Here is a 26,397-nt window from a genome sequence, read left to right on the forward strand (position 1 = left end):
ATAATTGCCTTAACCAAATTTATAAAAAAAATTTCGTACGCATGTGAAGAACTTTTGTTCTCTTAAAACTTGGCATGTAAATGTTGCTAGTGGTCCATACGACCTGATAATTTAGTGTTTTTTTTTCACTGTCACATGGTCATTCATCGCTCTCTATCTGTTTCTCTCTTTCTTGCAGATGGGGAATGCGCCATTAGAACAGCGTTATGTAAATTGTGAATTTTGTTTTCTCCGCAGAAGCGTCTTCATGAAAGCATTCATCTATCATTCGACACATATAGTCGCAACAGAAATACGTCTCGAACCATGCGGACAAAAACAACCCAAGGTCTTTATTTCTATTCTTTATGAAACTGCATCGTACCAAGATATAAGTGCACGGGGACCAGTGCATCAAGAGATTTTAACCCGTTGACAGACTCATAGATGGGTGTTATTAGAAATCACGTTTCAGCTATGCTGGTGAGCCTTCCTCGCTTGCTTGCGTCTTGTGGACACGAAATTAGAGTGATGAATCATACCGAGGCCACATTGACGAAATCGTTTTCTTCAAAGGTCTTCAGCAGCGACTTCACCGACAACTTCATGATCTCCATGGACGGCCCGTGCATGCTTCCGCTCCTGAAAACGCGGGAAGGAGCATTTTTAATGCCTCTCATTGCGTTCTTCGCAGAAGAGACAACCGCCAATATCTCTTTGTCAAATCTCTATTAACATTTTCTATTGAACTGTCATTGGCATGACAAAATTTGGCTCTTCGCTTAAACTCTATAGTTTCGTTTTCGGGCTAATAATTTTCCGAAAGCCGGATTTTGTGAACATGACATCGTTAAGTATTGATGTTCTAAGCTGCAATTTAGTGAAGCAGCAGCAATGATGCTTATTCGTTATGACTTCACATTTCACATCTCGAGTTTTAAAGGTTATTGTTCAAATGGTCACATTGGAGCGGGATATTTTAAGCTGAGGGGTCGAGATAGTAAGTTCACAGATAATATTGGTTCTCATAATGCCATAACCTTACATTACGTCCCTGCTTCAGTTCACTGTGCAGCACATGCGGGGAGAATAACTTACGTGTCCATCAATACGATGACATCCTTCGGTGAACTGGAACCGTCTATATAAGCCTACAAAACAAAAATGTATTGAATAAATTCTTTGTCGATATAGCAGTTAGGTACTTTTAAATTGCATAGAGTGAGTCTTTATTCCTAAACCTTTAGTTATGTATCTTTCAGAGAAAGCTGTTTCGTTTTCTCATTAGCTACAGCCCTGTCAACAGTAACCAGAGTTTTACTCGGTTTGCTTAAATGCTCACCAATAGGTGCATCGAAACAATACTAATCATAACTATTCCTGCATTAAGTTTAGGTTCACTTACCAAGATCTCATCCGGACGTCGAACAGGTCGGGCTTTCCAAGGGCGACCTTCCAACGATTTGCTGAAATGCAAAAAAAAATAAAGACAGAGACAAAACCTATTAGTGTCCTTGTTAATCACTACCGACTTATTGTCATGAATGTCGTCGTGTAATATTTAGAACACAGTCATCGTAATATTCTGTGAAACAAAATAATACGCCTGCAGAAAGACACATTTAGCAAGTTCTCACGTTGGTTTAGATATATCCTGAGCATCTCTCCTTCATGATGTTTATGCGTCCGTCATGAGCTTTTTCTTTTTTCTTTTATTTCGTTTTTTTTTAACTAGAAGGAGAGAGAGAGAGATACACTAAATTGAGAAAAAGCCGGAATTGGAACTAGTTTGGCGAAAGATATAAGGGAGTGATGTACGAAATGTGATAGCGAAAAATCTTTACGGCCTCTTATCTCGCACTTTTTAAGATCCTCTAACTTCCTGTTTTATTGTTCCACGAGACGGCATGCCTCTTTGTAGCAAAGCCACCACCACGTTCGTAGTTAATCTACATCGGAAATAAAAACAAAAGATAATACAATCTTGCCTATAGGATTTTTCTGCGCGGAATGAGTAAAATAGGAAACTGAATTAGCGTCCCGATAGAGATAGATGAGCGACAAAAAAGAAGCTGTACAGTGTATCGAAAATGAAGCAACCCTCAAATTCGCTTGATGCATCGCATAGTGTCACATGAGTAATGGCGAATGTCGATGCCGGAAAAGCTACACACGCAAGCTGCCTGCATTGGTGACTTTCCATGCGTGCGCACTTTCTTCGGTGGCGGCTCGGCGGTTCCACTCCATGAACCGAGGCGCCGTTGAGCTCTTGAGGAGACTGATGAGGGAAGAGAACATTAACGCGCCCGCAGGAGCCGATCCGTATGCTTTTTTGGGCGCCCAAGATGTCTCTCCCTTTCTAACGTTCGCGCGCCCATCTTTTCTCATTCTTGTTCTTCTGTATTGTACACTTCCCGCCGCCACCTTATTAATACGTTTTTTCGTTTATTCGGATGCATTCGCAGTGCTGTGTATCATCGACTAAGGCGTTCAGCCTCTTGGCATGAAGTCGCATATTCGATTATCAGGTGCGGCACGTCCGCTCTCCATCGGTGGCGTTAGGCAATTTAACGAGTTGAACATTGGCGTACATAGGGGGGGAGGGGAATTGAACAACCCCGGAAATTTTTCAATTTTCCATGTGTGTATACACGCGCCCATAAAAACACATGCACGAACATATGTGAATATTGGTTAACACCCCCCCCCCCTCCCTCGAAAATGCATTCTGGCTACGCCCCTAGGGTTGAAGTAAATCAGAAACGATCCTGAATGTTAGTAAGGAGTTGACTGGGGCTAGTTGATTCATGTCGAAGTCTTGGATATGCGCTGTTTTAAACATTAACGACGATGGAGGCGCAAAGACAGGCAGAGTTAAACGGGACAAAGCGCGGTGCTGAATGTTGAATGTTGAAGAAACGATTCTGAATGTTGGAGTAGAGCTTTTTGCAAGTTAAGCTCCCTTAGCTTGTCAAAATCTTTTTTTCCGGAACACCCTTACACCCCTCTCATTACACTCCATTGGCCGTTTTAGAGCTTATAGGCTTAATAATCATTCATGGGGCTAGAAAAGTGTGGCAATCGCGTTGTGTGCTCTAAATAGGCGTAAAAGGAGATGCGGTGATTTTAAATGCGAAGCATTTCTTAGCGAACCTCTGGCACTTTGAGCGTTTCTATCTACGTATCTATCTATCTATCTATCTAGCCGCCTACGTCTGGGTGCTCTCATGATCGCCTCTTTAACTTGGTGAAGACCAAAATTTGCATGGGAGGGTAAGAGGATTTGACGATTATGATTGCCGGGTCATGACATGAATAACGTTAAAATCCTGTCGCGTATGTCGTCAAACCCTTTCCACTAGACACGTGTGGCACATACGCGTTTACCACGGGCCGCGGTGTACGGGTATGCGCCACAGGTGATTGACAGTTTATATCTACCGAGGAACGGCGAGAACGGATATTGGTAACTTAAATGCGAGAGCGTTAAGAAAAACCAACAATGGCAGCGTTGACTCAACGAATGGAATGAATGAAAATTAGGATCCCTGCAGGAATCGAACCCAAGCATTCTGCGTGGCAATCAGGTATTCTACCACTGAGCCATGCCAGGTCTATAAACTGGTTTGGAAAAACAGCCTACACAGTCGTAATATCGGTGCAACATCAATTGTGGTTGTGGTGCTTGCTATCTAATTTTACAAGAAAGCAATAAACACTACATGATACTCCTACGATGTGTACTCCTACGATAAATGCATCATATCAGATTAACGTCTGTAGTTCCAGTGTTGGCTCCGCTTTTATAGCAGTCTAATAAACATTACGTTTGTATTCATATGATTCAGCAAGCTATATTGAAGCATTGCTCGACCCCGGAGGAATACATTAACGAAAGTTACATGTGATATCCACATCACCGCACCGTAAATTGCACTTAGTCCGCAAGAACGACGCAGTGTCCACTTCATTTCTTACGAGGCTGGGCGATGGCCTCATGCTGACCGAGGATGATGCCAGATTGAGTGACAGCCGCTTTGTAGACTAGGCCACGTAGGCCACATACGCCCAGGTAGTCTACGAATACGACAAACACCATCCACTGATGTTGGTCCACGTAGCACTATCCAGGCCTACCAGCCTCGAAGGCCTATACCTCACCAACGCGAAGAGTGGCTTCAGGTTCCTACTTGTCGCCGGCTCTGTCGACAGCCCATTTGTCGACGAAGTGACAGAGGCATGAGGATGTAGATGCGGTCACTGACCAAGTCAAGGTGAAAAACACCGAGACGTTTCGGGACCCATACGGGTTCCTTGTTCACACTAAGCAGGCAAGAGCCGTGTGTCGCTTTTTTATGCTAAAATGTGACGTAATGAACGGGTGTAGGTGTAGGAACCGAGGCATCCTAGAATTCCAACAGCTCTACTATACCACATTCTTCACTACACATGGACCCCTCGTCACCACGATCACGACCGGATCCTATAACAAGTCATGACCAGCTGCTGGTGCTCACTGATCACGGTGATGATGCCCTTGTTCAAGAACTGTCAAGAACTTCTTCCACACATGCACACGAGTTCGTGAAAGTGCGTGCATTCTCGGGACACATATGCGGCTCTTCAACATATATATGTGTGCGTATGAAATTTAAACACATCTTTAGCGTCATTTCGTAACGTGTCGCTCAGTAAAAAAAGTTACGCAACAGTCACCTACCCGCCGCATGCTTCGCATAACATCGACTCCCACGGTACGTGGGATCTGCCGAATTTTTTTCGACATTGTTGTTTAGACATCGCACTACAAATAATTCGACGCTTCTCTGCTTATCAGGCGTTCCTTATTAAAACGCCCTGTGAAATTGGCCACTTCAAACTGGTGAACTTAAGGACGCATTCATGTTGTGTGCGTTCAAAATAAAATATACCATCCCACCATTTTCGAAAAGAGCGAGCTGCGTTCAGAAGCTCTCCCGAACCTATACCGTAGTGCTGCATGCCTGCGGCCATTCTGGCCTATCGGATTGTGCGCTGAAATCCGCCAGACAGGGTATCACTAAGGTTGGTACGGAAGAGGTACTAAGTAGCCAACTGGAGTCGTGTGGAGTTGACGATATCCCAGGTGATGGCTTCGGGTTCCGACTACTCCGTGCACTCACCGCCGCCATCAAGGCGCCCGGCTAATCTAGGCCACAACGTCCAGCGACAACCACGCTCAGCGTTGTTGTCTCCCTACACAAGAGCTCGACATTTGAATGTGTCGACTCTTAGCTGGTATGTGTACATCCTTATTCGAGACCTTACCTGACAAAGCAGGTAATTAGTACTATAGAGCGGATGTTATCTGCGATGACGTTTCTGGGTGGAAGCTAGACTGGTTATGCACCTCACCTAAGAAGGTCGATACCCTAGTCCCGGCTTCCGAGTTAGGTCTCCCAGGCTTCCGTTAAGAGAAGCACCACAGAGAAGGAAATTTGGAAAAGCTGCTCCAGTTAGACCTGGTTGGCAACTTAGCGCGTCATCTATTGTTACGAGCGGAATTTCTGTAGGCGATATTTCTGGATGGAAGCTAGAATGGCTGTATTCCTTACTTAAGGGCAAGGTCAAGTGTGCGAGTTCTGGCTTCGGGTTTTGAGTACATCCTCATCCGAGACCTTACCTGACAAAGCAGGTAATTAGTGCTATAGAGCGGATGTATCTGCGATGACGTTTTTGAATGGAAGCTAAACTGGATATGTACCTCACCTAAGGGCAAGGTCAGATACCCTAGTCCCGACTTCCGGATTTTAGGCCTCCCGGGCCTTCCGGTAAGAGAAGCACCACAGAGAAGGAAATTTGAAGAAGCTGCTCCAGGTAGACCTGGTTGGCAACATAGCACGTCATCTATTGTTATGAGCGGAATTGCTCGAAGTTGGTGTTTCTGGATGGAAACTAGAATGGCTGTGTTCCTTACTTAAGAGCAAGGTCACGTGTGCGAGTTCTGGCTTCCGGGTTTGAGTTCGACACATTGATGCGCCGTCTGTTAGTTGGTATGCGTACATCCTTATTTGGGACCTTACTTGACAAAGCAGGTACCTAGTGCTATAGAGCGGATGTTTTTTCTGCGATGACATTTCTGCATGGAAGCTAGACTGGCTGTGTTCCTTGCCTAAGGGCAAGGTGAAATGTGCGAGTCCGAGCGTCCTGGTTTGATGGCTTTCGGGCTTCCGGGTAATGGAAGCTGAAATGCCACAGAGAGGCAAATTTGGAGAAACTGTCCCAAGTAGACCTGGGTGGCGCTGTAGCCGTTCCTCTCCTATACCTGCCTGTCCTTGATTGTCATCTATTGCCATGAACGAAATTCCTTTGAGGTAACGTTTTTGGATGGAAACTAGACTGGCTGTGTTCCTTACAGGAAGGTTAAATGCCAGAGTCTCGGCTTCCGGATTTGAGGGCTTGCATGCTTCCCGCTATTGGAAGCTGAAGCACCACAGGGAAGGAAATGTGGAGAAGCTGTCCCACGATTACCTGGTTGGCAAGATAGCACGTTCTTCCACTGTACTTCCATGTCATTGTCTATCGGTTTATGATTTTGCCACCGATTATTTTCGCAAAGAGCCGGCTATTTTACCATTACAAGCTCTCCCGAGTACTATGCTTAGTGATACTTGCCTTCGGCCATGTCATGGCCTATCGGATTGGGCGCTAGCCTAAGCTGCCAGGCAAGGACTCTCTAAGGTCGGTACTGAGGATGATGCCAGTATTAGTAGCATAGCCAAGTGGGGTCGTGTGGAGAGCCGGGTCGTCGATTCCTTCTTTTCGACTACTCCGTGCCCTCACCCGCGCCATCAAGGGGCGGGCGAACCTGGGTCACAACTCCCAGCGGCAACGACGCTCAGAATGGTTGCCTCCCTACACAAGAACTTGACACTTTTGATGTTTCGTCTCTTAGTTGGTTGTGTACATGAGATTATTCGATAGCTTTATACTTCGCGAAGCATATAATATGGTGCTGAAAGCGGTTGTTTTCGGCCGTGATTTTTTTTTCACCATTTCGTTTCGTTTTCCTCATCCGAGTAGCGCTCTCTGGATTTCGGAATAGCCTGCCGATGAATTGCCTGTCATCAATTTCTTTTCTTTACATTGTGAAAATAACTGTAAAAAACTTGTGTAACGAACCGGAACATGCTAGGACGCACGTTTTTTGCACAAATAGCAACGAAAAAAAAACCGCTCGTTCAAGTAAACCATTTTTCCTGCACGTCCCATCGCGAGGATTCCAAGCAATGACGCTATAGACCGTGATGACTTCCAGGTGCTTTTCGCCTCTACATTTTGCTGTCCTCACGTTGCTTCCACCTGAGCCTGCAGCGCAGGTTTAACCTTCGCTTCATATGGGGAGAAAGAGAGGCGAAGAAAGTGCGAGAGGCTTCTATATCAAAGCTTGTTTCCCTTTCCCCTTCCTCCTCTTTTCGTGCAGCTTGGCTCCAGAGACAAAATCGATCAGGCTGACACGGTGCTCCGCTGTGCTGGGCGCCGACCAGCTTCGATTGGAAACCAGGCCGCCACACGACTACTTTTGGCGGCCGACCTTTCTCCACGCTCAGCCAAGCCACACAAAGGAAAAAGTTTTGCGGCCGCAGAGGCATGTAGCGGAGGCACCGTCCCCACTATCAGTGCAGCCACAGAGACAGCGACGATATCTTGATCCTTTTTCCTTTTCTTTCTCTCTTTCTTTCCTTCTTTCTTTCTTTCTTTCTTTCTTTCTTTCTTTCTTTCTTTCTTTCTTTCTCTCTTTCTTTCTTTCTTTCTTTCTTTCCTTCCTTCTTTCTTTCCTTCTTTCTTTCTTTCTTTCTTTCTTTCTGTCTCTCCTTCTCTTCCTAGTCTGGCAAAAGGCACCTCATATTTCTGACGTCCTTCAAAACGATAATGTAGCACCCTCTCTGTCATTACCGGCCGGCGTTTGTTCCTGGCATATTGTAGCCCCGACGCATGCATTAGGCTGCACTTGGCCCATTTGTGGCGCGAAGGCCAAAGCGCGTGAGCCTTACCTGACCTTTGGTGCGCAGATAGGTAAGCTCAGCAAAAAAGTAAAAAATTCACAGCATATCCACGGGTGAATGATGAAGAGCTTGGGCGAAGCTCCTGAAGCAATCATGGTTACACCGTGAAATCTTCAGTAGTTTCGCCCAGCAGTAATCAAAGCGATAGCCCAGTACATCATCAAAGACGTGACAAACACTGTATATATTTATACAAGAAATTTTATTAATCGTAAGTGGTAGCTAGACGTGGCTTCCGTTCCCCCTTCATTATAACGGCTTTATGGTCGGTGAAGTGATGGATCGGTGATGGGTCGTAGTGGGATGTTTGCCAAGACGAAGTAGTGGGCAGTTTGCAAAGGTGGCTTCCGTTCCCCTTTCATTATAACGGCATTATGGTCGGTGAAGTAATGGATCTGTGATGGATCGTAGTGGAATGTTTGCAAAGACGAAGTAGTGGGCAGTTTGTAAAGGATCGGTGATGGGTCGTAGTGGGATGTTTGCAAAGACGAAGTAGTGGGCAGTTTGCAAAGGTGGTTACGCCGGACAACGGAGACGTGACAAGGTTAGACTAAGAGGAGCTTCGCCCCTAAAAAAAAGAATAATAATATCGACAGGTTTGACTCGTCGTCGCCCGCTGGTTCTATCTTAAGCCATTCTTTTGAGAACCTCGACAGATATACAGCGACCGTGAGATGAATAACATGGCACTGAGCCGTGCTCCCGCTAGGGTTGTAGAAGATAACGTCATTCATTCCTGTTTTTCAAGAACAACTATAAAAATAAGGAGCTGGAGGGCATACAAACTAAACTCGTATTTTCATTTCTAACGCTCGACCACATAAAAAATACTACTTATCTCTAAATCCCTCTTACGAGCTTCTCTCAGAAGTAACCATATTTTATTTCGTCTACCTTTTAGATCCTCCGAGCGTGTCGCTTTCACATTGCATTCTAACGGTCGAAGGCCACCGCTCGTCGACAGGAGAGGAGCTATCTTTATACACAGCATGCACACCTAGGTCGATATTCAGTTTAGAAACAAAACACTTTTAATTTTCGCATTGATTCTCTGATATGGTTTCGTAAGGGACCCTTTCAATCTATAAGCGGCACACGTACTCTACAGACGTTTTTTTTCGCGTACCTGGGAACATCCGCATGTATCCCACTTTGCTTCCAAAGTACTGCCACAGGAGATCCGGGTCCTTCTCGGCATTCTGTCGAAAGGCTGCGTCCAAGGCCTGCGACCACTTGAGTCCGTTCAGTACCTCAGCGTCTGCGAGTAAGACAACACGTTTGGCTGGCGGCCCTAGTATCACGTGCGCTTTTCCTATTCGTGTCACCCGATAAGCTGACACACCGAAATGAACTTCCGAAGCGGCACTGGGGGAAACGAATTTCGAATGCTTTCTCTACATGTCCGAATTCCTCCGCGACAGCCATAATAAATAAATATGTATTATTATCTACAATCCTCTGTATTTTTAAATGCGAAGCGTTTCCTATCTATCTATCTATCTATCTATCTATCTATCTATCTATCTATCTATCTATCTATCTATCTATCTATCTATCTATCTATCTATCTATCTATCTATCTATCTATCTATCTATCTATCTATCTATCTATCTATCTATCTATCCGCCCACGATTTTATGCAGCAAAACTTCTTTGCAGACTAGTTGGTTCATACTTGTAAACTCTACTTGCTGCGCAACCAGCAGGAATGAAGGAGGGAGACAGGAAAGAGCGCAGACTACCAACTGCACTCGTGCACTCGTGCACTATTGCACTCGTGCAATATGCACTCGTGACCGTTTCGTTAACTGGATTGGATATATACCAAAATTGGTAGGATCTAACATGAGTTTATGACGAACATAAATGATGGGTCGAAATATCAAAATCACGACATGTGTGCCATGTACGGCGTGATTTACATGTCCCGGTCGTAGTGCTCTGGCGGCCGTTTCGTTAACTTTAAAAAAAGCATAATGTGTATTGCATACCGCTTCTTTTGTGCTCATTAGATAACATCAAAAGCCTCCGTGAGCTAATTGGAAAGTGTTGAAAATGCTGAATCAATATCTCTTTCATCGGTTTGAATATCAAAGACATTAACCCACCTTATTCCAAAAAATCTATTCCCGAAAAGGACCTTTTACGGTATAGCATTGTACGTTAGATCAGATACGTAGGCCAACCGAGACTCGGACGTATCATTAGCGACGGTTGTTGGCTAATGGAAAAAGAGCGTTCACGAATGAAAGACTTTCTTTGCTCCGCCCGTTCCCAATGGTGGTATAATATAAAAAGAAAGACAAGATACGATAATGTCCGTACAAAGGTACATGAAATGAGGAAATCTTTCGTGTGCATACGGTGAAAATAACGAGACATCGTCCTGTTAAGGCATAGAGCGTATTAGTCTCGCGCTGTCGATTGTGTATTCACTCTCAGAATAGGTCATACCACGCTCCAGTCTCGCCGCTATCGCTAAAATGGATAGACACGTGGCAGAACGTTTTCTTTATATTTTGTAGGTGCAAAAGACGATCGGCAGGTACGGCTGCTGCACTCGAGCACGAGAATGTCTCAAAGATCAATATTTTAAACAGTCGCATGGGCAGACGTTCACTGTACCGCATAGAGAGTCGAACAAGATATTTGACGTAATCTCATCCACCATCTTCCCATCTGACATACATTCTATGCCTCACGAAGAGCAGTATTTAGAACGACGTAAGTTGCCATGCAAGCATTGCCTATTTTTTTGTCTCTTTCGAATCTTTTTTCCCGCATTACGTAATAGCACAGGTGTAGCCAAGGCAACTAAGTGCCGTGAAGCCGCAACACTGCCCATAAATCTAGCAAACGTAGCCGCTGATACCACATCGATTTGCTTTGTTGACCACATCACCACCTTAACGTTTTTATGCTTTCTTAGAAAATATCCCAGTATACGAGTAGTCGTAATATGTGGAACATCAGCGTATCATGTAGTTCGTGAGAGCCACGACGATTATCTGGAAGCTGGTGTCAGTCTTATGGTTTATACCCTTTTGATATGGTTTAAAGATTAGCCCGTTTGAATTCAGTCTTCATAATTTGTATTCTCACACTAGTAATTAATAACTTAATGTGGGAAACTTCTTGAGCTTATTATTGGTCAATATCGCATGGTTTCTAAAATGCCTCGTATTTGATTATACTGAATAGCAAAGAAATCATCATTTTTCTCTTGAGTTCCTTATTCTTTGTTCAGCCATTAGAAACAGACGACGTTCCTTATGGCGCACTTGCTGCAACTGCACCGTACGAAATGACGCCAACTCTTAAAAAAAGTTGGGGGACGCTTAAGCTTCGCCTTTAAGAGTTGAACGCGATAGCGATATTCTGTTCCTAGTGTGCAGTTTGAACACAAAGAGTGTTTAACAGAATGCGCGCACTAAGGTGTGTGCCTTATGTAATGGGTAGCATGCTTTAAACCTGGAGAAATTGTGCGAGAGAAACCTTTTCGAAGTTGCGATGCACCCACTACGTGGTCTTAAGGGAATACGCGCAGTAATGTGTGTGCCTTTTGTAATGGGTGGCTGTCTTAAAACCACGAAGTCGTTATGATATTGACATGGTGTGACGCCCGATGGCAATGTACGCTTGTACCACGCAATATTACTGCGATATTACATCACGTACTGTGACACCTGTATACAGGACGCGTATTTTTGGGAAGCATGAAAGTTACTTTCAGTGCAGCTCCAAGAAGAAAAAAAAAAAAAAAAAGAGGCGTGGCTGTGTGGTAGAACACCTGCTTGCCACGCAGACGGCCTGGGTTCGATTCTCACTCGGACCCAACATTTTTGTTATTATTTTATTTGCAGCTTTTTCGATTTTTCGGTCACGGACAAGATGATGATTTTTCGCTCACAACCAACGGCCCCGACGACGACGCCGACGGCGGAATTTTTGCGATACGAGCTCTTTAACGCTATCGCGTTAAAAAGTATCGTCTAGTAGGGCTTACGAATACGCGCTTACGAAGTCACTTGGCTTCGAAAACTCATTTCACGAAGCAACTCTGGAGTCGAGGCGCCATCTATGTTTGGCATCATGTACCAAAGAAGGCCCCATTAGCAAACGCAAAAGCCAGCTTTGAGTTCCCTAAGACACCGTGGATCAGAGAGCTTGAACCATGATTGGCACTTTCCTGCGTTCTTTCCTAATCAGTGCAGATGATGTGTTGTGAAAATGCAATTAAACGCATTTAAGACCTTCATTACTAATCGTATTCTTCCTGTACATCGCTACAACCATGTGCGCCACATATGTATTAGTGATTGGGCATATCCGTTGTCGTAACTGCCCAACTCATGCGTATTACTGAGGCGTATTATTAGATAGCCAACAAATATATCTCATTGATTAGGATTTCATGCTCAGCCAGCCTGTATATAATTAATATAAGTTAATTGTTATAACTGTCAGCGATTGATTGATTGATTGATTGATTGATTGATTGATTGATTGATTGATTGATTGATTGATTGATTGATTGATTGATTGATTGATTGATTGATTGATTGATTGATTGATTGATTGATTGGAGGAGGCTCACCTTCGTCGAAGATCTCCAGCGGGACGTGTACGCCGGAATACGTCTCGTTCACGAAGCGGTGGAACTTTTCGCTGTAGCGAAACATGCCGTCGCCTTCCGTGAGTTCTTTCATCAGGACGGCGCCCACCTCGTTCCGCTGAGTGGGGCAGAGGAAACACAATGTCCAGGTTACAACGTGTGACGTTAAGTCCTGTTATCGTTCTATCCTGCTCACGATTTCTAGGTCAGAGTTCCGACATCCCTCGTGACTGTTTTCTATAGAGAACATTTAAAAATCCTCCGACTGACCATCAACGTTTAATAAATTATGCCTTCCACAAGGGGCTTCCTTTCGTACCTGTTCTCGCACTTTGTTTTTTTACGAAGCAAAGAAAGCAATTGTTTTGTAAAACTGAATACGCAGTGAAACGTGGAAGAATAATTATGCTGAAGCCTAACCGAAGCTTCTGATTCCATTTAGCTTGTTCAATGGCTGCTCTAGCTCCACTTTTGTGTTTAGCTCTGTCCAGGCCGGCATCATACGAATGATGACAGCAAAGGCAAGGAGAGCAACGAAGTCGTACGTGGTAGATTATCCTCGTTGCACCTCAGACAATGGGAGCTAAAGATCGTGATAGCCTGCATAGCCTCGTGCTCACTGACGTTTCTATTCCGCACACGTCCAACACCAAAGCTTTTGAATTAGCCCAGTACGCTGTCTCCGTTCAATCCGCATCTTCTCTTCGTGTCCATAATACTGTGCAGCGTTTCAACGCAAATACCTTGGGGCCCTTGCCAACGGTTACTTTTGGCAAAGCCTCCTCGTTCTCCTCACACATTATAAGTGAGCAATAAAGTGTCGTCTATTCAGAATACAGTGCCTCTAAAAAACAGTGTCAAAGTTTGGTTACTTGGCTCGCTGATGACGGTTGAACTAACGTAGAGCAGTGTTAGTGAGACGCGTAACACAGAGAGTCGGATGAGACGGGAAGTCATCGCGGACTCGGCCGCTTGGCCCGAAGCGAAGACGCACTTTCGCGACTTCCCCCTTCATCTCCGGTGATAAGCGTCCGCAGCTTCGCTTCCGCGGACGCATGCCTGCGTGCTCTTTTTCTGCAGTTCTCACTGCACGGGTGGTCATTGGTTCCAGCGGCGCCATACATCAGCCCGAGGCGGTATAGCCGTCGAGAACCCTTTCGGTGCCCTCCGTAGCGTTGGCCTCATCCTTTCTTTTCTTCGTCGCTTCTTTTTTCTTCTGAGAAGATGCGCGATGAAATGAAAAGCCCTGTCCTGTTGGTGCCAATACCAAAGAGGCCCGCCATGATGAATGGCCTAGAGAAGCCATGACGAGGGATTACACTTATTTTTTGCTATGCCTGCGAGCTGGAGAATGTAACGAAACGACAGAAACAAACGAAGCCGGGCAAGACGAAAGAAACGGTACCGAAGTTACCGAACCACAGAAAGGTGAGGTTCTCTGGTGGCCAATGCAGGTTGACCCGCGCTATCGAGTTCCTCTGAGCGGAAGCATGCGTGCCACAGGAAGAATATGATAGACGACCTCCACCTTTCGATATCATTTTCCTTTCTTCTTTTTCGTGGCAAGCTCTACGAAGTCACTACCTTTGAAGTGTACAACCTAACAGAACTCTCGAAGTGCGTTCACGATAGAACTATACTCCGCTCGCGACGCGTTTCCCCCCTATTTCTCTTTCTAGGCCCCTGCCTACGGAATAAGTTGGAGTGAAGAAAGCTGGGGATGGTTTGCGGAGAGCCATTTTTCTCGTGGGTGAGTTTACTCCTGGAGGAGAAGCTGTGCTCAGGTGACAATAACTATGTCGCGCAGTGACCCGCTTAATAGCGGATGTAATGCGTTCCTTACCAGCATTTCTTTGTCGTTGTACATGTTTTTTAACAACAAACAGTCACTTTCGGGAAGCGTCTTACTCTCGTGTATGTTTACTTCGTCCCAATTGCTACCAGGGTCAGATTTACGGCGGCGACTTCAACAAGTTTGTCGTCAAGTTTTGTTGCAAGTTACCAAATGATGGGTGTTTTGCGAATGTAATATACTACTCGGTAATGTAATATAAGCTCCCGTAAAAAGGTGTTGCTTTCTGGTATTTCCTTTTTCTCTTTTCGAAGTCTGGCATTGTTTTAAGGCGATCAAGGACAAAGAGAAATGAGCTAGGCTGCTGAGCGAAAAAAAGAAAAAAGGAACATAAAAGAAACAAGGCATTTCTACAAGAGCTCCTAGATATAGTTCACAGATGTAGAAGAGGAACACGTTCGGAGTTCAGAAGAACACGTGGAATTTGAAATGGTTGTGTAACTTGTCTGCGCGACCAACATTTAATGCCTGCTGCAATCCCTGTGAGCATAACAAGCAGCAGGCCTAGCTGGACCGCTTTCAAGACGCAGAAAGCCGCAACACCAATGTGACGCTACCTAGTCAAGGGTACGATTAATGGTTACTGAGGTAATCACTAGTGAGTAGCATTGCAGTTGGCAACGGTAACTGCTCGCATGTCCACTCTGCAAGCCACTGGCATTTTATCGATATTATAGCAGAGATTAGTGTTGCGATACTAAAGTAGAACTGATCAGGCTATGGCATGCACTACATGCTAAATGCTATGACACAGTAAAAACCCAAAAAAGAAAGAAGTTCAGAGGATGATGGAAGCTTGAGGAGATGAGAGCTCGTGAACCCAGGGTGTCGCTGGTGTCAATTCGCGAACATGGGGTGTCACTGGAACGACACCTTGTGAAGCGACACCCCGAGTTCACGAATTCTCTTGATACAGTAAGGTGATACTACGATCAAACATAGCATAGTAGGAGACTTTACTACGCTCGATGTATACTACATTAGAGATCACAGGACCGGACGGAAGTCCGCACCCACGAAGTCGAAGAAAAAGCTCAAGAAAGCTTGGATTTGCAGACTAGTACCATTAGAGTTGCAGGTGACGTATACTCCACGTGAACCGCGGCTGGTTAAAATTCTCTAATGGCAAAGTTGGGGGCTTTCGGACTCACCGCCACAGCTGCAGATGTGACTTTTAAAAAAAGGTATCCGTTAACATTGGGTTGGCTTACCGTGAGATCGGACGCGTATTTGTGCTTCACCACTGTCTCCTCCGCCTTTTTCACCAAACGCTGCGATGCATAGGAATAGAGAAAGAGAGCACAGTTAAGCTGACTGCGTACTATACAGACCGTTAAATGAAACAACGAATGAATCAGTTAACCAAATAATTAAACATTACTATAGAAAGTAATAATGTAACGACAACGACAGGCCAGACGCTGTCCCACAATTGTAGTTGGAATGAATGCAATCCAGTTTGCCCTGCTAATTGGCCTTGAAATCATTATATTCTATTAAATAGTCGCACCAGCAGGTGTTCTATGGTGCAGTAGTATGAAAAGACTTAAAATAAGACGAGAAAACGTACTTTTTAGTGTATACTATGTTATCGCAAATACAGCAACCGTTTAGGCAGGCGAATCATTATATTGTAACACTGTCTTTATTATAGGGATCTCTTTCTGAACGACATTTGTTTTTTTTTTAGTGGGTAACCTTTGATCACTGGCTGCTGTATTTTAGGTTATTTGCCGTTGCTCACCTTGAGTGCGTTTTTCTTGCGCTGCAAGTTCTTCTCCATCTCCAAGGTCATTTTCAGCAGCAGCTCCGCGCCGTTCACTTCCACAAAGCTCAACTTGTCGGCATTCTCGTAGCTCTGTGTGTCACGATAAGCGGAGAATTATAATAGGAGAGCACCGCTTGTATTGCAAAAAAGAGAGAGAACGAAACGCTCTTATATGTCAAACACCCTGTGAATGGATTTTCTCAATATAAATCGAAATTGAGCGAGGGAAGCTTCGTTGTGACTTTTCGTATGTGCGTTTTTGCAGTTAAGTTGTTCGTCATGCTTATATTTATTCAACCCTTGCTAACTTATAACTTGTAAGGCGCAGTGTTGTTCTTGGCATTTTTTTTCGTCAGTTTTGTTAATAATACTTTTCAGCTTGCCAAATGTTGTCGATGACATCGCATGCTTTTGAACTTATATCCGGCTGGTGACGTGCAACGGAACAGTTCAAACTCTTTTGCTGTAAAGCTGTTATCGCTACCGTATATTATCACGCTTGTGCAAAGCTCTAAATTCTTGAAGCGTGTCCATCTTCCTCATAAAAAAGTGTAACAGATGTCATCGGTGTGAATCCTACGCAACACCACAATATTATTTGTGTTATTTTATGACCACGACAGTTCAGAGCTCGCTTAATACACAGAAGTGTAATCTGTTTGCATTATGCTTCAAATCAGTGCCCCTCGTACAACTTAAGGCCATATGAATGATGCTTCTTTTTTATAAGAAATATAATGTTCTTATCCTAGCTTTTCTTTGATAAGCCTTGCATGTTTACATTTCACAGAAAAAGTGAATCTGTCTGCTTCATGCACTGCCTCCTTGTGTTGCTGATGTTTAACGTACTTATGTGAAGTCATACGATAAATGGTGTACTAAAAGCCTCGTATACAGAGTGTGCTTACATTTCGTAGCGTCTCGATGCCCGATATCGAAGTTAATCTCGCCACCAGGGTCGTATCCAGCTCGTTTGCCCATCGGTATATCCTGCAAATAGGGCAATCGAATATCGTGTATGAGAACGTCGTCAGGACTTAATATGTGCACACTAAAAAGCAACATGCACACATCGACGACCAGGCAACTGCTGCTCTTCACCATCGGCTGCATACGTCAGCCGAGGGAGAAATAGAGGGGAGGGGACAGGAAAGAGCGTAGGATTAAAACGCCGGTTTGCTGGTGTCCGGTTTGGAGGGCCCTGTGCATCCTCATTGCTGAGCGCAGACAACGTGAACGTGTCAACGCTCTGAAAAGTGCATCGTTCTGACGTTATCAAGAGCTTCGATAACCGGTGGTGCGTGTCTTGCCGTCATAGATATTTCTTAATTGTTCCCCGCGTCAAACGGGTGGTTCATATAGCAGAAGCTTAAGCTGTCGCTCACAAAATGTCCTACCATTTTCACGGTGCGTAATTCAACAGGTCCGGTAAACGGCTCAGACTGCCTTCATACACACACACAAACACACACACAAACACACACACACACACACACACACACACACACACACACACACACCACACACACACACACACACACACACACACAAGCATTTATTTATTTGAACCAAGAACTTCGCTGCACAAATCGGCGCAATCAGCACATTTTTTCTAAGCTGATATACGAAACAAATTGTTCGTAGTGACGCATGAGATATATTAAAAAACTTACTGCAAGACTTCATTGTCATCAATAAATCCTAATAAAAAAGGCGATCTCATTTTCCTTTGCTGCAGTGCGCGAATGCACGAAATATTGCAAAGAGAAGACTGTTTTAGAGGCGAAAGCTGTCTCCCAAGGTCATTCATCTCGTCGCAATGACCTTGAGCTGCCGGCGCGCAAGTGCGGCAGGCGTGACGTCACGCCAGTGATCCGATTTTGAAAGAAGTCACAGCTGCGCTTGCCGCTGCGGTACCACTGATCAGACGTAGGTTTATATAACCTTTTGCGAAACCAAGCCAAACATATCTTTCGCTCGCGATAAATATATTCAGCAGAGTTAAACCTCAGTCAATATTTTTTAGGGGAAGTGATTGCTCAGAAACTAGTTGACTACTGTTCCAAATAAGAATAAACGCAATCCACAAAGACGGGAACACTGCACACACTGATTAGTTATCAATATTGTGATAATACGTAAGGCGCCTCAATGCTGACAACGTACATAGCGACCAAACCAACTTGAAACTTCTCGGACGGTTCCATTGAGTATGGAACGAAGACAATGCGTACTGACATCTGTAGTCATCTTATGTTCACGAAGTTCAATGTGTTTATCTGTACGAGCGTACACCTAATATAGTTCTCTAAAGAGTGCGAGCTGAAGTAGTATGCTATGCACTTGAATGGGGCCCCGCGCTCACCAAGTCCGTATAGCTTCACAACAGAGAGAGAGAAATAAAATATTTGTTTAGGTATGGCATGATTCGTGTGCGAATGTGAAGACTTCCAGAAAAGGCTTGCTTTGAAGGTTCGGTAATGAATTACACAACGCAATTTAAATACTCGATGTCCAAGTATGCGGGTTCCGAGAAAATGAGGCATGTTTGCGCATTTAATACGGTAGTCACCGCTTTCGTAGAACTACGAACATCGAATTCATTGGCTGCCGAAAAAAAAAACTAAGCAAGACTTAACAACCCCGCAGTAGGTTTTTTGAGGTAGGCTCTACCGGCTAATTTGAGCGCGCTCGGGGAGAATTAGCCCTAATGCAATAAGCTGATCAGAAGTCGTGCTCGAAACTTCGCTTAACCCGAGAGGCACCTCCCTTGTTCGGTAGAAGGTATACGCCTGTTCTAACCTGCCCCGCCAGTCCCCTCTTCGCCTTTGCGACGCGCTTAAAGGAATGCAGTGCCTTTCATCGCATGATCTTCTTTTTGTAGCGAAGAACACATTGAATGACTCGTCACTAGTCCATGATGAAAGTACGGGAACGTATGTAGATCAATGGTATTACTTCTGTTCTAAGGGGACAGGTGGAACAGGCACCGACATTTGACTCAGTTGATAAAAGTTATCTCTCTCCCTCTCTGTCTCTCTCTCTCTTTCTCTCCTGTCAAACCTGAGATTAGTATATATTTAATTCTGTGTACTTTTCTGTACACGTTATTTTTATTGGAATGAAAATAAATTCACGAAAATAGTCAGCACACGTTCATGCATACATAACGCTGACGGATACATATTATTATTATTATTATTATTATTATTATTATTATTATTATTATTATTATTATTATTATTATTATTATTATTATTATTATTATTATTATTACTAGGAGGAGGAGGAGGAGGAGGGGCGGGAAGAGGAGGAGCAGTATTCTATAGGATAAAGAGGACGAGAGCAGGTTGAGACAGTGCATGCACTCAACTACTTCACATTGCAATTGCTGATCTGAGCAGGGTGCACTCTTTTTCTTGATTAAAGTAAAGAGATCAGGTCTATTCGCTTCTATATTGCAATTTACCCGCGCCTTTGCGTGACTGTGACGTCTTCGAAGACTGTGTGACAGCGCCCGCCCAGACAGTTAAAACGACGCTGCGATGCTTCTTGTATATGTGATGGCGTTAAACTTGCAGCGATACCGCCGTGCCACATCACACAGCTTTGTAGGTCGCCCACCTTGAAAAAGAGGAATGGCTGTGAATTTTACGCCCTCTTCATTCTGCGCGTTCATGAAAGAAAAAAAATAAATAAGAAATAAAAAGAGGCGGGAAATAATAATAAATGTCGGGGTTTAACGTCCCAAAGCCACGATATTATTATGAAGGACGCCGCAGTGGAGGGCTCCGGAAATTTTGACCACCTGGGGTTCTTTAACGTGCACCTAAATCTAAGTACGCGCGCCTCCATCGAAAATGCGGCCGCCACGGCCGTGATTCCACCGCGCTACCTTCGGGTCAGCAGTCGAGCGCCATAACGACTGGACCACCGTGGTGAATTGAGGCGGGAAATAACAACAATAAAGGAAGGGAAAGAAATAAGTGAGAGTAAGCGCAATAACGGATGAATGAATCAAGTAACTTGAGTGAAGAATGAAAAAGCTAGGCTGTCTTATGGGTGTGTACATAGTCTAGTTAACCTCCCTGTCTTTCCTACATTATTCTCTCTCTCTCTTTCTACATACAAGAAGCCTACAGCACGTCGGAAGAAAGCTCGCGGCAGCGCTCACCAAATGATTTTATCGACGCCGCTTGCTACACTACCGAAGTGTACACTGCACAAGTGCACAAAGCAGGCACAGCAGACGAGCCAGTGGACGAGTGCACGTTGGACAAAAACGCGCTGTCTTCGGCTAATACAAGCGAAGACGAAGAAACGAGCGCACATGTACGTCCTCGATATTCGGCTAATGAGAGGCGCAAACAGTGAACACGCGTCTGCTCCCGTTGCCTACAGGCGCGCGCTGCAAGGCGGCATCGCCAAGAACTGGCCTCGAACAGAAGACACAAGCGGCGCGAAAAGCAAACGGCACCCTGTGCCTAGTGCACGTCCTGCTGAAAGGAAGTCCCGCTGGAACGAAGCAACAGTGAAAGTGTCCACGTATGTAGCGAGTCGAGTTTTCGCACAGTGACAGCGCGCTGGTGCAGGTACCGTTCGTCCCTCTGCGTTGTCTCTTCTGTTGCTTCCTAAGATCCGCAGCCCCAAGTAGCGCATTTTCTTCTTTCTTATTCTAATAAAAGTAAAAAAAACGTCCCTGTTTTCGAACCCCATTTCTTCCTTTGTTTTTACTCTGATGGTTTATCCGTGTATATAAGAACATTATTTTCTTACGTTCAATTCTTTCTACTTCTGCCGCTTCTTTTCCTTCATTTTCCCTTCGGTTCCTCGACTGCCTGTGTGGCTGTCTTCCAAGGCACGTGTCGTAATTTGTGCTGAGCGAACGGCGAAAATGGAATTAAACGAAGGCGGGTGAACCAAAGAAACTAAAAGAAAATCTGAGAACTGACTCCAACTCGGCAGAGCCACACTATAAACGAAAGTCAGAGTTCGGAACGAAGCTGTACAACTACGAAAAGTGTGTGTTGAATTCGGGGTTAATTCGATTCTCCCGTGACGGGCCTTCACGTAGTCTATAGGCTTCGGGTGCCACTGCCGATATTCTCTGCTCCTGTAGTCAACAACTGACTGCAGAGTGCGAGTGGCAATAGGAATAAATGAAGCCCCCTCTCCCCCCTCCACACACACCCACACACAACACAGCATATTTAAGCCTCACAGCAACCAAGAAAGGAAGCAAAGTTCAACCTCCGTTTCGTTTTCCATTAGACGCTGCTGCTCGTCGTGATCCTCATCTCGGAAAAACAGAAGGCGCGTAGAGATGCGCTTACGGGGATTTCGAGAAAAAGCGCCACACAGAGTGGCGGTGCTGAGATTGAGGGGGGAAAAGAGAAGTACATATTCGACTCGCGTACTCTCTATTGTCGTGACGAGACCTCGCTCGAACAGTCTGTAGTCATTTCGAGTGAACTGAAGACCCCCGTAAACACAAATCTGAATCAGTTAGGGATAACGGTCAATTGGGCAAGTTGGTATTGATTCATTATTACTACAGCTAAAACAACAACAACAACGGCGAAGAATACGCACGAAGCTACGGGACTACGCCCCGTTCCAGATTGGGTATGTGGCAGCGCGAGGTTGTGTACTTTCGGGTTTAATCTTCAGCATTTTTTCTTTTTTTTGCGCTTTATCAATAATGAATCGCATTTCATTTCAAAATAATTTGTAACTTGAGTGAAGTGCGCTAACACTCTCTCTGCGCCCGTTTACTTATTTCATAACCACGAAGTATTTTATAGGAACTAAACGAGGGTTTCACAAAGATTCATCATAAAAGAAGTCAAGGCGTTGCCAGGAGTGGTGGACGCCTTGTTTATGCGTCAACAGGAGAGAAGAGAAAACATAATAGAAGAGAACAAGACAATACAAATGTCTTGTTCTTTTCTCCTGTGTCCATCTTTGAACGCCTTACATATTTTTGTGATGAATCCTTACAAACTATTTCAACTTTCTGTCGTTGTATGTTTCAGAAGCACATCTTTTTATCTTTAGTTTTATTTCAGCATAAAAACGAAACGCGTTCCAAGTCGAAATATAGAAAACAATCTCTAGGGCATTCAAACTATTCAAAAAACTCTCATTGTGTCAAAATGTGCATTAAAAGGATGCAGTCAATATTAATAAGTTTACTCGCAGAGTGACAACATTGGCTTATGGTGGATGCTGCTGGCTAAGGTTGGCTGATGTCGGCTAATGCTGGTTACCCTTTGCTATGACAACGTTATAAAGTAATGCACGTGTAAAGCTACAGGTGATCCTTCTCCTTAGAGAAATTGGTTGGTAAGGTGCTGGCAAGTGCTTAGAGAAATATGCTTGGCCAGGTGCTAGCAAGTACTCGAGTAACGATAGGTCGGGGCACCGGTCACCGCAGCCCGTCTATTGCTCTTGGAGAAGGGGCGGGCGAGGTAACGTGTTACAATACAGACGGACAGACGTAAGATTTTCTGTGAGTATAGTAGCCCCGGAATGCTTACGCATTACTACGTCTCGAAAGGCGTTGCACCCGAATGCAACATCAGGCGTATACCGTCATACCGGTCCCTACGGACCACTCTGCAGACGGCCGTACGTGGCACCACGCTCTAGCGGCGGCAACACGCTCAGAGACGTGCTGTGCGATCTGCAACGCGGGAAATGATTAAGAGGGACATTGCCACTTGAGCTATGGACTCATTCAGACGTGCTCCGCAATGGTACCGCTCACATAGCGACGACAACGACGTGCTGTTGTTGGCTCGCTCGACGCGTTCTCCTGCGTGGCTCGTTAGAGCGCTGCAAACGGGGGACACTGTTTGGAACGTGTCTTGTCTATTTGCCTTTCGGAGCCCGCGCAGTTCGATTTATCTCTGGGGACGTCAGTGAATACAAGCACGCGTCCACAGTCGTGCGTCAGATAAACGCCATGTAAAAAGTCACGTACCATTGAATGATATAAAACACGCCCGGGCTGTTTTGGTTGCGTTCTAATTGCACGAATCTGGTTATAAGATCAATGATTGCAGGTAAGCTCAGACCCCGTCCAGTTCAATATCTGTGAAGGCGCACTCGTTCTGTAGTAAGGAAACCACTGAACTGGCTTGAACAAAAATTCAGGAGCCTTTGCCTTATCAGGAAAGTGGAGGCAAGCGAAACGTGGCATGTGCGTGCCAGACATAGGCCTACTACTCTTTCTTTCTTTCTTTCTTTCTTTCTTTCTTTCTTTCTTTCTTTCTTTCTTTCTTTCTTTCTTTCTTTCTTTCTTTCTTTCTTTCTTTCTTTCTTTCTTTCTTTCTTTCTTTCTTTCGCATCACGCAATGCTCCCTCCTAACTGTTTCCTTCGTTCATGCCAGAATGGGGCCATCATCCACGCGCTCAGCCACGCAACATTTAAGTTGCTACAGGCAACGACGACATTCGTGGGTTCATGTCCAGGGAACAATGAAATCGGCCAACGTGAAATGACGTCAGCTTGATGGAAGATCATGTTACCACATCACAAACAGCACATCGCCGGCTAGCCCCCGATCGAGAGAGCATCAGTTATTGGAAACGGCGCATACAAATACGGATGTTATCGTAGCACCTTCGAGGGCAACATTGGTTTTTTCACGTACTTTGGCGCCACCGCCACCGAAATCTGAAACTCATAACAAGGTTCAATTGAAAAATTACCTAATTTTATTAGAAATTTAGACGACCGATGCCTATTCCGTTCTACGGCTTGGCATTCATTGTTTTCGGGTCTCTTCAATGTGTTGATGACCTTAAGGCCTGTTATGAAACCACAAATGAAATTTGTTGCCCAGAAGCATATACATCACGCTTGCCTCATATGTATAGCCATGTCTTTAGGTACAGATAGGAATAGCAATAACCAAACTGGTACTTCGAAACTTAGGCACTTCTAATCAATGCAAAACTGTAGTTCACTTCACGCAGAAATACGCAATCCGCAGCTTTCATGAACTGTGCCGACAGTTCGTGCGTCCGTATGTGAAGTAGGGCAAAGAAAAGTTAAATGTTTTCTTTAGGGCAGCTATGACAGAGTACGGCTATCGCTGCTTAGCCGACTCTGCGTCAGCGCCAGCTCATCTTCGTAATGATGTTTCGCCGTCTAATGATGGTTCCTAGCTATGATCGATATCAGAGGGAACCAGCGCAAGCGACCGGGAAATGAGCGCTACGCACCGGAAACGACCCGCGCGTCGCTGATGTCACCCCCGACGACTAGTCCGTACTTCCGGTATCACGACGCCACACGCTTCCGGTCTAGACAACGACTGTTCCGTCTTTTCTTCAAGACAGCGAAGAAAAAGAAAGTACATAAGTTTGTACATATTGTAGGATCCCCGAAATATGGGTCAACGAGTCAGATAAGGCATAAATTTCGTTTGTATAGTTAGCTGAACTCCCATTAAAATTGAAGCATGGTGCTCTGTGCTAACCGCCGATTAGCGGACCAAAATTTCAGCGTCGACTGTCGTCATTGTTTGTTATTTGTGTTTAGCGAAAACTTCCTAATCTTTCCATTCATTAGAAGAACGGAAGGATAGCTTGTATACGTAGAAAGACACGGGGACTAACGCGAATATGCTCCGTGCATTTCGCTTCAAGTTTTTATGGAAAAAAAAAAAGTTGATCGCAAGTTTGCGCTAAGCCGCGCAAAGCTCATACACAGCGAAGCTCATCGGTGTCATGCTTATTTATTGCTGTAACAAGGGTGAACTTGGCTTTATCTAGGCAGAACTTGGCTGTAACGAGGCTGAACTTGGCTTAAAACGACTTTCCGGGATAGCGCATGTCTCCTATGCAGTGAACATTCATACTGCCACCTGGTACGAACCCGGGAGGACAGTTCTTACGTTCGAATTTGGCCAGGTTGTGATAGCCGCGCATGTACGGCTCGCTCATCTTGGTGTGTGCGAATCGACCTTCGCGACAGCACACGAATTGTCCTTCGTCATCAACTAGCATCGGGTACACCTATCTGCAGGACCACGACACGATTGCATTTGGTTCGGACGGATCGCCTACAATGACGGGAACAAGCTTACTCTGTGCATTGGGACACGCTTCTATGATTCCGGGAGGCGCTTTCATGTCGAGCAAGGGGTGATTGTCATCAGAGACCACCGCTTCACTCTTACCTTAAGGTTGCTCCTTTGGTTCAACGACCCTAACGCGTTTCATATCGGAGAAGGCGAATCGCGCATTATCGAATCCGGCTTTTATCGCCATATACGCAATCGGGGCAGTCGTAGAACTACTGAAGAGCGAGTGCCACGTGCATACCACCCAGGCCAAGGCGAGTCGGCGTTTTATTTGAATCAGAGACAGACAGACAGACAGACAGACAGCCACGTTTTCGGGATCTGCTCGGCGCAGTCGATTTCGTTCTCGCGCAGCCGCAAGCCTCGCTTCTCGGATCCTTCTTCCTCAGGAGTGCGATTTAGCTTCGGACGACCCATGGCTGCGTTTGGTTAGGCGCGAGCTGTACATGTACACTAGCTTTTATAATTGAGCACGCCGTCGCTTCTGTTGCCTTCTTCATCTTTAATGGACCAGTGGTGAGTAGTGGGATTAACCCCATTTCTGCGGCACATGCCGGTTTATGATCATGATTGTTTTCTGCTATCGACTCACAGCTTCGCTGTTAAAAAGAAGAGCGAAATGAATAAGCGCACAAAACCAAATGTGTAACAAAGCAAAATCGACTTAAGACAGTCGGTGTTTTGTGAACAGCCTTTGGTGTAGCGTAATTTTGGCGTCAGGCATTCTGAACGTTGATTAAATGTTGTCTAAAGAATGCTGATGGTGCCTTATTTCTGCAACATGCATTCCACAAGTTCTCTAAATGACAACAGAGTGGTTGCTGCGGCTTTATCGTGCGGTCCGACGTTGCAGTTATAACTAAATGTCAACTTGACAGCGGCTTCAGTGGGCTCATTTATTACTTCAAACATATCAACAAAATTTCTGTGGTTTTACGTGCCAAAACCACGATGTGATTATGAAGCACGCCGTAGTAGAGCACATGGGCTTCCTTAACGTGAACCTAAATGACAGTACACGGGCATCTAGCATTTAACCTGC

General features: G+C 45.0%; 1 protein-coding gene across 1 annotated transcript; it reads right to left on the reverse strand.

Moving 5' to 3' along the window:
• Positions 1-515: 515 nt before the first annotated feature.
• LOC125758888 (voltage-dependent calcium channel subunit alpha-2/delta-1-like) lies at positions 516-25,772 on the reverse strand. The gene is made up of 8 exons (XM_049416640.1): positions 25,666-25,772; positions 17,169-17,250; positions 16,237-16,350; positions 15,704-15,763; positions 12,623-12,758; positions 9,151-9,282; positions 1,385-1,445; positions 516-621 (listed from the first exon to the last, which is right to left on the reverse strand). The coding sequence occupies exons 1-8, from the start codon at positions 25,770-25,772 to the stop codon at positions 516-518; spliced, it is 798 nt and encodes a 265-aa protein (XP_049272597.1).
• Positions 25,773-26,397: the final 625 nt, after the last annotated feature.

This window comes from Rhipicephalus sanguineus, chromosome 6, assembly GCF_013339695.2.
Source record: "Rhipicephalus sanguineus isolate Rsan-2018 chromosome 6, BIME_Rsan_1.4, whole genome shotgun sequence".
In the NCBI taxonomy this organism is placed as follows: Eukaryota; Metazoa; Arthropoda; class Arachnida; order Ixodida; family Ixodidae; genus Rhipicephalus; species Rhipicephalus sanguineus.

Excerpts from the sequence above, each read along its gene's own strand:
- LOC125758888 (XM_049416640.1), bottom strand. The coding sequence starts at position 25,772 with ATGGGTCGTCCGAAGCTAAATCGCACTCCTGAGGAAGAAGGATCCGAG. Across the intron at positions 12,759-15,703 it reads AATACGCGTCCGATCTCACG|CGGAACGAGGTGGGCGCCGT; the intron begins GTAAGCCAACCC and ends TGCCCCACTCAG. Across the intron at positions 9,283-12,622 it reads GCTGGAGATCTTCGACGAAG|ACGCTGAGGTACTGAACGGA; the intron begins GTGAGCCTCCTC and ends TCTTACTCGCAG.